This window comes from Salmo salar, chromosome ssa19 (genome assembly GCF_905237065.1).
Source record: "Salmo salar chromosome ssa19, Ssal_v3.1, whole genome shotgun sequence".
Lineage (NCBI taxonomy): Eukaryota > Metazoa > Chordata > Actinopteri > Salmoniformes > Salmonidae > Salmo > Salmo salar.
In genome coordinates, this window is record NC_059460.1 from 51,120,475 (window position 1) to 51,133,130 (window position 12,656).

Consider the following 12,656-nt stretch of genomic DNA (forward strand, 5'->3'; position numbering starts at 1 on the left):
CTAGTTAAATAAAGGTTAAATAAAAAATAAAAAAATAAAAATATATAGTTTGACAAGGGCCCATAGAGATCTAAGGGAAAGTAGCCCACAAAACTCTGCCTAAACCTGGAGATGGTCTGTCCCTCACACTGAGCAGTTGGCGAGAGCTATCTGTTGTGACTGAGAGGCCCCTGGTTTCTCGTAGGAAAAACCAGCTGGAATACATTGTGCCCTCGGAGCAGGCCAGGCATGACTCATGGTCACAATGTTATGATGCATAGGTATAAGGAAAGAAATCCTGCTCTAAAGCTCTTGTTTGGATTGGGAACAAAATGGCACTCCTCTGCTCCCATTTGAGTCTCATTAAACGAACATACTTCCAATAAAAACACAGAAATAACAAACTGCTTAAACGTATTGGAACGGGTTTCCGAGAGTTTGGATGTTACTGGGAGGGAATGAGTTCAGCCAGTGCTTGTTGTTGCAGCAAATTAGATTCAGGACCCAACAATTGGAATCTGTCTCCATTGTTGAGTTCAAGTTTGAATAACTCTGACTTTGATTCAAAGGGACATTCGTAGTGCTTCATTAGAACTTGTAAGTTCACACTTAATGGGCTTGTATTGAGAACGATGTGCTTGCCAGATAGTGTCACTCTAAAGAACACAAACTGGAAAGAACCCTCTGGGAAATCTATCTATATTGATGACTGCAATGAGTACAGTTGACCTTGGTCAGGACATGGGGAACTAGGGACCTAGACATGCAGGCTGGACACCACTGTGTAATGATGCTGTGAAGACCGCAGATCTCTGACCACTGATCCCAGGTCTGTTCTGCTGGCCCTTGGCTGTCAGGGTCAGTTGTACGCATCAGGTGTGTTCTGATCCCAGGGCCTGTGCCGGGGAGTGATGATGTCAGCAATGATGACATGGCCCCTAACGGAGGCCTCTAAGTGAGTTGAGGATAACATAAACAGCTGGAAGAACTCTGTAACCACAGCAGAGCCTCCATGGTCCAACCCAGTGCCTATGAATGGCTGGGTCCAGCTCTAGATCATCCTCATTTTTCTGGGGTGCTGAGGCTTTCTCCACACTGGTTCTGGGTGCCTAATGGAGATCTCACTGAGGGAGTGGTTGGAGCCTAACGTCTGCACAGCCAGAGAACAGAGCAAGCTTCTCTTCTTCCCTCCCTCCCTCATCGATTCATCGCGGTGCCAGAATATGTTAAGTAACCACAAAGTTATTTGTGTGTGTGTGTGTGTGTGTGTGTGTGTGTGTGTGTGTGTGTGTGTGTGTGTGTGTGTGTGTGTGTGTGTGTGTGTGTGTGTGTGCGTGTGTGTGTGTTCCAATGTAATGGTGCAAAAGTGCAACTAAATATTATAGATATACTTCTACATCTTTTGCAGAAATATATGCATTAGACTGGTTCTGAGAAACTCCATGCATTACAGTATATGTGACATAAGCAACTGTGGATCCTTGATAAGCACTATATAAAACAAATGTGTTATTATTATCATAATTATTATTAGACGTTTCCTGCTCAACCAATCACTGCTTTGCATGCCTGGCTTCCAGTTTCTTTTTTCACATCTCCCATGGTTCAAATTAGGAGAAAGACACAAACAGCCCAAATCTCCCACCACCAAAATAATGTATAAAACAAAACAGAGTAGTTCAATTATCCTGAAATGGTAAGCTCTCCACTCTGTCATTGCATTGCTGCAATTAACTTAATTCCCCCCACGTGTATTATTTATTTCCTGCTGTAAAAATAATAAGCACTCCCAGATTAAATTGAAAGTGAACAATAAATGTTACAAGAGATGATGTAAGTTTGGCAACAATGTCAGGTAGCCTAGCGGGTGGGTAGTTAGCCTAGCGGGTGGGTAGTTAGCCTTGCGGGTAGTTAGCCTAGCGGGTGGCAGGTAGCCCAGCAGGTGGCAGGTAGCCTAGTGGGTGGGTAGTTAGCCTAGCGGTTGGCAGGTAACCTAGCGGGTGACAGGTAGCCTAGTGGTTAAGAGCTTTCGACCAGTAAACAAAAGGTCACTGGTTTGAATCCCAGAGTCAACTAAGTGAAAAATCATTTTGTGCCCATGAGCAAGGCACTTAACCCTAATTGCTTTGGCTAAGAGTGTCTGCTAAATGACTAAGAAACTCTGGCTCACAGAGTTCCAACTCTGGCTTTGGAACCAACTGTCTACTCTATGCACCAACACAGACCTATAAACTTCCAACTGCACTGCTGTCTCCCTGTAAAACTTTAGACTCACTTCCATAACAAAGAATTACACTTGCTTCGTCAGCACTTGGTAGAAGTTTCTTAATCAATTTAATGGACCAGCAACACTTCAGCACCTAATAAGATAAATGGTAGAGCTCAGCTGGATCTTTTGCCCACTAGTACGGTTCAGGATAAAGGACAATGTGTTCCCACAGAAAGATGGCTCTCTACAGCCAGCTGTGGTTAAACAACACCCCCAACCACTGCCAATATATTTTGGGGACAGGACAATGACGATTAGGAGTGTTGTGGTCAGATTTGAATCAAGTAAAGAACATTGTCTCTTGTGGCTAATGTGGCTTTCTTTGACATCCAGCACCTGTGGGCTGCAGTATTACTGTACTGTAGATCTTTCTCCCTCAAACTGCTGCTGGTTCTTGTTTCTCAGCTGTAATGGGGATGTACTTTAGCACTGGCAGCAGCATGGCATGCACCAGGAACGTGTAATGGGGATGTACTTTAGCACTGGCAGCAGCATGGCATGCACCAGGAATGTGTAATGGGGATGTACTTTAGCACTGGCAGCAGTATGGCATGCACCAGGAACGTGGAGGATGAACAGGATATGTCCTGGACAAGGGTGGGGAACGAGATAACTTGTTTTGACACCACACTCCAAAAAGCAAGTTCTGCAGGCTCTAGTTTTGTCTAATCTTGATTATTGTCCAGTCGTCTGGTCCAGTGCTGCAAGGAAAGACCTAGTTAAGCTGCAGCTGGCCCAGAACAGAGCGGCACGTTTTGCTCTTCATTGTAATCAGAGGGAAAATATTAATACTATGCATGCCAGTCTCTCTTGGCTAAGAGTTGAGGAGAGACAGACTGCCTCACTTCTTCTTTTTATAAGAAACATTGTGTTGAAAATCCAAAATTGTTTGCATAATCAACTTACACACAGCTCTGACACACACACTTATCCCACCAGACATGCCACCAGGGGTCTTTTCACAGTCCCCAAATCCAGAACAAATTCAAGAAAATGTACAGTATTATTTAGAGCCCTTATTGCATGGAACTTCCTTCCATCTTATATTGCTCAAATAAACAGCAAACCTGGTTTCAAAAAACAGATAAAGCAACACCTCGCGGCACAACACCTCTCCCCTATTTGACCTAGATAGTTTGTGTGTATGTATTGATATGTAGGCTACGTGTGCCTTTTTAAAAATGTATGTAGTTCTGTCCTTGAGCTGTTCTTGTCTAATGATGTTCTGTATTATGTTTCATGTTTTGTGTGGACCCCAGGAAGAGTAGCTGCTGTTTTTGCAACAGCTATTGGGGATCCTAATAAAATACCAAATACTTCAAGTCAAAAACCTGCTTGTTCTGCTTGTGGTGTTTCGGCTGGCAGAAATATCATTATAAACTGGGTGGTTCGAGCCCTGAATGCTGATTGGCTGAAAGCCGTGGTATATTGGCCATATACCACCCCCCTCTGGCCTTATTACTTAATCATAGAGCATTGCAATTTAACCATGCTGAAATGACCTCCCCCTGGCTGATATAAGACATTCATAGTGTCTTGTCCCTCCAATGAACACAAACGTTCTTACTTATCAACATCCACAGTATTACATAAGCTACAGTAAAGTAATGTTTCTGCTGGTGTTAGCCAAAACCACGAATAGAGCAGAGCTGTGCTGATGGGAATGGGTTGAGACTCATTCGTTTTGTGGGCCATTTGGAGTGTGTCTATGTGTTGATGATGGGGCTGTGAAAGGCGAGCGGGCGTGACTCATACGTGCTGGAACAGCCAGGTTCGGAAGACATGGATGAGGGGATGGAGAGGGGGATAGAGAGGAGTGGAGGATGTTTCCCGGAGCTCTGTTTGACTCCCCTCCAGCATCACTCACATTGTAAACTGTGATGAGATGTCGAGGGTCCCATAAACGATCCCTGAACATGCCAGTGGGTCAGAATCACTGTTCTCAGACCAGCAGCACTGTGTGAGTTCTCTTAAGCTAGGCCCTATAGGACGCTCCGATTCAGTCAACTCTGACACTCGTTGATGTTAGTTGTTTTCTGTAGTGGCATCCTCGAGAATCTAATTGTGATCATACTTGACAATTTCCTGTCACAATCTGTCAGATTAGATTTATAACAAAATTATAATTCATATTTTTCTATTTAGTTATTCATATCCTACAAGTGATCAACACAGCTCCCAAACACTCCCAACGCTCTCACTCCAAGTGGCTATGAGAAAAGTGAAGAGTGGGCGGTTTCTCCAGCATAACTGCCTGGGAGTTAGTGTTACATTCACTGTAGCTGTCGTCACTTAAACCAACATGAGCGAGCTCTTGGTGTTCCTGTTCCCGTTCACTGTTGTTCCTGTTGCCTTGGGGCGGCAGGTAGCCTAGTGGTTAGAGCGTTGGGCCAGTAACCAAAAGCTTTCTAGATCAAATCCCTGAGCTAAAAATCTGTTGTTCTGCCCCTGAACAAGGCTGTTCCTAGGCTGTCATTGTAAATAAGAATTTGTTCTTAATAACTTGTCTAGTTAAATAATGGTTAAACAAAAAAAAAAGTTGGCAATCATACTAAAAGCCTCGGTCATGGCTAGAAAGAATACAGCTTTTGTCAAATGAATATCAAAAGTTTAAACATTTTTGCTAACCCTAACCCATTTCCTAACCTTAACCTAATTCTCCTAACGTGCTACCATAATTATCCTAACCTGCTGCGTAAATTCTTCTAACCTGCTAAATAAATTGTAATCTGGCAAAAACTGTATCCCATTTAGTCGCAATGAGAGTGGTAATAGCAACAAACACAAAACCAGAGTTAGGCTCACAGCACCCTTGGAAATGATGCATTGTGAGAGAGAAACTCTTCATAGACCATTGCAAGCATCTGTCGTTTAAAGTGCATTAGGATTTTGGGGTATTCGATCAACCCATTCCAAACAGCACATGGATGTGATTATATTTGCTTTTGGATTCCAGTACGATGCCATGGAATACTGACGTAGAGATTAGGGTTCTCAGAATCATGCAATAACATTAACGGACGTAACATGCTGTAGGCGTATGCCTGGCCCTTACCCAGACCCAGACCATCAACAAATCAACGACTGCAACCCCAAATCTTTGAACTGAACTATGATAACCTTTGCTTTCTCTTCATCACTTTCCCGGCTGTAAATTCAACTTCTGAGGATTCTATCATTTGTTTTACACTGCACCAAGCATCTATAGTGGCTTTTGTTTTACGTAACCAGATTGTTGAACATTGATAGTCTGGCAAAGGAAAAATCAATGATCAAAGAGCATGCAATTGCTTTGGGCATCTTTGAATTTCCCCAACAATAATTTGGCCTAGTCCAGTGCAGTAATTGAATCTATACAACTCAGTTATATGCAGTGGAAAGTAATGGGTAGGCGATGCTACTATAAGAGCAAAAGTGTATTTCCATTTTTTCTTTGAACAACTGAATGAAGCAATGTATGATCAGTTTGAAATGAACTCAGGGTACATTCTGATGCTCTGACATAGCCTCAGGAACAGGGCGGGTGGAGGAGGCATATGTACTGAACCCTCTGCACGTCAGTAGAGCCCACCCATCGCCTGTCTTGTTTATATTGCTACAACGTGTTGTTGCCTTTATAAACTCTGCAACATCACAAAGGGAGTTACAGCAGCTTTGTTGTCTGACAGCAGTAGACCAACGAAGCACAGTTTAGTGAAAAGCGACTCACATTTATGCAACGTTTATTATTTATGCAGATAAAACATTTTTGTAGAAACGTTTGAAAATTCGTTTTTTGACAACATTGCATAGTTTTTCAATTGAATATTTAACAATGTTTTGGTCGGTCATCTGCGCAACTTTTCTCCTTGCTCCTTTAGTTTGCGAGGCAAGAACCAAGCGATATGTCATCGGCTGTCCAGATAAATGTGACAAATCTCTATGTCCCCCGATCCCTGCGGACTGCATGGCCGGCGACATACTTGACCAATGCGACTGTTGTCCGGTCTGTGCGTCCGAAGAGGGTGAGGCATGCGGCGGCACAGGGAGATTAGGGGACCCGGAGTGCGGAGAGGGCATGGAATGCTCGATAACGGACGGCATTGGGGTGTCCGCCACTGTGAGGCGTCGGGGCAAAAGCGGTGTGTGCGTCTGCAAAGGTTCGGACCCGGTGTGCGGCAGTGACGGGGTGTCCTACCAAAACATCTGCGAACTGAAGAGAGTGAGTAACCGGGCTCTGAAGCTGCAGCAGCCACCGGTCATCTTCATACAGAGAGGAACCTGTGGCAAAGGTATTGGAATTCAACATAATGTATAACAAATTACTGGTTGTCTTGTTAAAAGCCTCAGCAAGTGCAATATTGTGCGTAAAACCATAATGCATAAAAGGTGTAGAAAAAAATTGAAAAAATATTATCCATTGAATTGGTCTGCGTTGAAATGTCATAATTGTTTGCTCAATTATACATCCCATCTCCCGAAATAACGTTACCGAGTTCAAATGGATATGTTTTACTGTTGCCTAGCACAGTGGTAGAGCCAGTATGTGCCAACATGTATAACAATCATACCCAACACATTTACCAGTAGCCTACGGTTAAACCAGATAGAGATTTTGTGTCATACATGTTTTTCACAGGGAGATACTTAATTTGTTGGTTAATAACACATTTTACTTGTAGTTTGATTGACATTTCAATGGTGTGCCTTCGTGGCTGTTTAGGTTTTCTTCCCTGTCCATGTTATTTTGACATGCCGACCTGAACATAGTAAACATACATCTGGGACACTGCATTTAGTATGATATGTTACATTTCGTATAGTATGTATTCATCTGTGAACGTCCATCATCCATGTCGTATGATATGTTACGAATTGCAATTCTTACAATATGTTACACATTTGTAAAATGTATGATATGTTGCTAATTCTAATTTGTTGTAGCTAACGTTATCTAGGTGGCTAAGTGGCTAACGCTAACGTTGTCTATCTATTGGTTAACGTTAACTAGGTTAGGGGTTGAGGTTAGCGGTTAAGGTTAGGAATTATGTTAAGGCTTAGCCAACATGCTAGTTGCAAAGTAGTAAGTAGTTGCAAAGTTGCTAAAATTGTCCTGACAAGATTTGAACACGGAACCCTTGGGATGCAAGACGTTTACATGATACGTCTACCCATCCACCCCAACCAACTGCCCTACTTTAGTTTTTGCGTGAAGTAACTTTCTGTCTTAACTAACTATTGACACAGGGTCAAAATCTGTTGAAATCTAACAAGGCTTTCTTGGGAACTTGGTGTATGCAGTGTAAATAAATGTTGTCTTTCTGCTTCTAGGATGTGTATAGTTGTGATGCTTGGCCTCAAGGTACACATTGAAAACACACACACACACACACACACACACACACACACACACACACACACACACACACACACACACACACAGCTATGTACACACCATTCACACCTGGATCATTCTGTGCCAGTTAGCTTTCTGCTACAGTACACTCTTGGAAATAAGGTGCTATCTAGAACCAAAAAGGGTTCCATCGGGTGACTCAATAGGAGACCCCATTGAATAACCCTTTTTGGTTCCAGGTAGAACCCTTTTGAGTATCCAACTCCTGCTACCCACTCATCACTCCCTCATTTTTCTCCTCCTCTTCTTCCTCCTCCTCCTCCCTCTCCCAACTTTTGAACACAAAACTCCTTTCCAGATTTTGGGACTCTGTTTAGCACCTTCAGGTCAGAGGACTGGCTTACCTTGATACCTCAAAAATAGCTGTTTCACTCAATAACTGAGGACAGGATCGCTCAGCACTGAGTGAGGTTTCTAGGAGTTTCAGCCAAGCCAAAGATATGGTAGGACTCGCAATCATAAAGCCATTACATGAGCTGCTCCAACCTATGAAATCATAGCATCTGGACCTCATGAAGTCAGTCGATTGTATAACTTCTAAACAGATCAAGATCTAGGTCAAACTCTACAGTCATTGAGCCATGTTTTGTAGACCTGCTTCGTCATGAGGTGACTTGTTCCATATATACTGTATATGTGTGATTCACAGGCATGGATATAAAATCAACTAAACTCTGCCAGTAGAAAGTGGATGGAATGGTGTCTTAATACCTTTTGAATGGAAAGAAGGGTGAATGAAATCTCTAACAATAAGATGTTTTGTTGCTGGAGAGGTTCAAATGAAATTTGAGACAACACCGCGCACGACTCCAACACCATTTGCTGACGACACGATGGTGGTAGGCCTGATCAGCGACTACAATGAGACAGCGTACAGGGAGAAAGCCTGAGACTGGGCAGTGTGGTGCCAGGACAACAACTTCTCCCTCAACGTTAGCAAGACAAAGCAACTGATCGTGGAGTACAGGAAATGCAGGGCCGAGCATGCCCCCATCCATATCAACAGGGCTGTAGTGGAGCGGGCCGAGAGTTTCAAGTTCCTCAGTGTCACTAAGGAATTAACATGGTCCACACACACCAACACCTCTTTCCCCTCAGGAGGATGAAAAGATTTGGCGTTGTCCCTCAGATCCTCAAAAAGTTATACTGCTGCACAATTGAGAGCATCTTGACTGGCTGCATCACCGCCTGGTATGGCAACTGTTCGGCATCCGACCACAAGGCGCTACGGAGGGTAATCCGTACGACCCAGTACATCATTGGGGCCAAGCTTCCTGCCATCCAGGACCTCCATACCAGAGCACCTTCTAGGTCCAAAAGGCTCCTTAACAGCTTCTACCCCCAAGCCATTATTTTAAAGATTTTCTCTCTGTATTATTGAAATGCCTGTAAGTAAGCATTTCACTGTTAATCTACACCTGTTGTTTACATGATTGGATTTGACCATCGCTCAGACACGTGCAAACATTGCGTCGATGGTTGTTTTTTCCATACCCTTTCAAATGTAAAGAGCTCACAACAGGGTAAACATTAGTTTAGTGGTGAGCACGGCAGCCAAGGTGCACAAACACACTCACATAAACTCACTTGAAGTCTGGGGTTGAGCCTTGGCAACGTCAAGACGTCCAACATAATATTGGATGAGACAGAGTCAATGTGTGTGTGTGTGTGTGTGTGTGTGTGTGTGTGTGTGTGTGTGTGTGTGTGTGTGTGTGTGTGTGTGTGTGTGTGTGTGTGTGTGTGTGTGTGTGTGTGTGTGTGTGTGTGTGCGCGTGTGGTAGTCAGAGGGTCCAGTCTGCAACCCATTGCCACCCAGTGCCTTCAATAGAGGGAGAGAGGGTAGCATGGAAGAACTCCTAAGCAACTGATGTCAACAGCACCATAGGAATAACAGTGGATGCCTGATTAAAATGCCCATGGGCAAACATGGACACGCTTGTCACATGAGAGGGCAGGGCTGGGTGGTTGACAGACATTGTTGCTAAGACCAGGGCACTAGCCCACCAGAGGTTGTGATATATTCTGAAACGTGGTAGCCTGGTCTAAATCCTCAAGTATTTAATTGGACTCACAGATTCTGCAAGAAACCCCTCAATCATGCAAAACTGTTGCTGTAGTCAAATGAAGAAGAACCTATCGAGGAAGATCTATTCCACACAGTTGTCTTTGACCATGTTTACAGTATTAAGACACAACACTTCCTGCCAGCCTCTGTGTCTCTCTCTATGTACTCACTTCAGATTGTGAGAGGGGCCAAAGCAGCCTGACAGCCAGTCAAGCCAAGCACCCCTTTGTCATATAGCTGATGGACTCATCAGGAAACCAGCAGTGGGTAAGCATAGACAGACAGGCCATGGCAGGCCCCATAATCAGGAGATCCACTTGGCAGAGAAACATCTGTAAGGTTAGAGGGCTATTATTTTCTCGCTCCACGTGATACAATTTCAATTGGGGTGTGTGTTTGTTTGTGTGTGTGTATTTGTGCGTGCATGTGTGTGTGCCTGTGTGTGCCTGTGTGTCTCTGTTCAATCATGCTATAGGCTTTCAGTGCACAAAATAGATGGTGTGACTGATAGTGATTAAGAAAGATAGAGTCCTCAATTTACTACTGATCTTTTGACCTTTTATCAAAGCTGAAGTATTTGTATGTGATTTGATTGAAAGCCATTTTACATGGCATGTCTGAGTGCATGTCTCTGTATGCAGGTCAGGTCAAGTGAACTCTCTCCTCTCTCACTCTTTTCGGCAACACGGTGAAATAATTTTTACATAGAAGTTGACTAGTCATGGAGGCTGGATCTGGAGACATATAGCCTGCTGTGCTCAAGCACATCCCACAATCCACTTCTCTGGGTGGTTTGAGGTCTGTGAAAGTCCTTATAGCCTTAGATAATATTAATGAAACAAACACAGACTAGGCTGTCATAACCTGTTGGATACTGAACAAAAATCTAAATGCAACATGTAAAGTGTTGCTCCCATGTTTCATAAGGTGAAATTAAAGATCCCAGACATTTTCCATACACACAAAAAGCTTATTTTGCAAAAATGATTTGTACATCCCTGTTAGTGAGCATTTCTCCTTCGCCAAGATAATCCGTCCACCTGACAGGTGTGGCGTATCAAGAAGCTGATTTAACAGCATGATCATTACAGAGTTGCAACCTTGTGCTGGGCACAATAAAATGCCCCTCTAAAATTGTCACACAACACAATGCCACAGATGTCTCAAGTTTTGAGGGAGCGTGCACTTGGCATGCTGACTGCAGGAATGTCCACCAGATCTGATGCCAGAGAATATAATGTTAATTTCTCTACCATAAGCCGCCTCCAACATTGTTTTAGAGAACTTGGCAGAATGTCCAACCGTCCTCACAACCGCAGACCAAACCATACCAGGACCTCCACATTCGGCTTCTTCACCTGCAAGATCGTCTGAGACCAGGCACCCGGACAGCTGATGAAACTGTGGGGCTGCACAACGGAATAATTTCTGCACTAACTGTCAGATACCGTCTCAGGGAAGCTCATCTGCGTGCTCGTTATCCTCACCAGGGTCTTAACCTGACTGCAGTTCAGCATCGTAAAAAACTTCAGTGGGCAAATGCTCCCCTTCGCCACTGTCACGCTGGAAAAGTGTGCTCTTCATGGATGAATCCCGGTTTCAACTGTACCGGGCAGATGGCAAACAGCGTGTTTGGCGTCGTGTGGGCAAGCGGTTCGCTGATGTCAACGTTGTGAACATGGTGGCGGTTGGGTTGTGGTATGGGCTGACAACGAACACAATTGCATTTTAGCGATGGCAATTTGAATGCACAAAGATACCGTGATGAGATCCTGAGGCCCATTGTCGTGCCATTCATCCGCCGCCATCACCTCATGTTTCAGCACGATAATGCACGGCCCCATGTCACAAGGATCTGTACACAATTTCTGGAAGCTGAAAATGGCCCAGTTCTTCCATGGCCTGCATACTCACCAGACATGTCACCCATTGAGCAAGTTTGGGATGCTCTGGATCGACGTGTACGACAGCGTGTTCCAGTTCCCACCAATATCCAGAAACTTCATACAGCCATTGAAGAGAAGTGGGACAATATTCCACGGGCCACAATCAACAGCCTGAACAACTCTATGCGAAGGAGATGTGTCGCACTACATGAGGCAAATGGTGGTCACACCAGATACTGACTGGTTTTCTGATCCACGACCATACCTTTTTTATAAAGGTATCTGTAACCAACAGATGCATATCTGTATTCCCAGTCATGTGAAATCCATAGATTAGGGATTAATTCATTTATTTAAATTGACTGTTTTCATTATATGAACTGTAACTCAGTAAAATCTTTGAAATTGTTACATGTTGCGTTTATAGTTTTGTTCAGTGTATGATGCAGAGCAAGAAGAATGCCTTGGCATCCCGCACTGTGACTGGAATTTATAATACAGGAACTGAAGACCTTATCAGAATGTAATCTGTCTCTGTAAAATGATTTTTTTAGCAGCTTAGCGCCTTAATAGTGCAATATGATTCTCTTGCCATGAATGTTTCCATTTCTCTCTGCGTTCTCCTAGAGGCTTTTGTCCTTTGAAGATACAGTAGATCCTAAACTGTGATAGTTTTTCATCAAACCAAGCAGAGCTTTTTGTTAAAATAAAGAAGAGCTCAATGGAAACGTATGACTAGATGGTTATAGGTCTCATTCAGTGGCGGTCAGTGCCTTTTAAGATGAGGGAAGATATATATTTTTTTCATGAGCATGGCCTTATTTCTATTACAGCATATTGGATGACTGTCATTCATATTCCATTCTCCCAGTTCAATGTAACAGTGATAGGGTTTAGGCTACTAAATGATACTAGAAATTTCCCTATACCTATCATGAGGTTGCCACAACCTAGCCTATGAATGAAGTTTGCAACTTATCGGACAATTTCAGGTATGTTTATCCCCGTTTTGTTCTATCTGCTTCCGTTTAAGAAAAGTTTTTCATCAGAATCGGCGGAAAG

At 43.5% G+C, this 12,656-nt stretch overlaps 1 protein-coding gene across 2 annotated transcripts in view; it reads left to right on the forward strand.

Moving 5' to 3' along the window:
- The first annotated feature begins 5,857 nt into the window (after nucleotides 1-5,857).
- Nucleotides 5,858-12,656, forward strand: part of htra1b (HtrA serine peptidase 1b) — a 37,450-nt gene continuing 30,651 nt past the window's right edge. The window contains exon 1 of one of the 2 annotated variants that reach the window (XM_014158365.2): nucleotides 5,858-6,519. In XM_014158365.2, the coding sequence (XP_014013840.1) occupies nucleotides 6,063-6,519 (457 nt within the window). In that variant the 5' untranslated portion in view covers nucleotides 5,858-6,062. The remainder of the gene's footprint in view (nucleotides 6,520-12,656) is intronic. The other variant, XM_014158366.2, reaches the window with a different exon arrangement.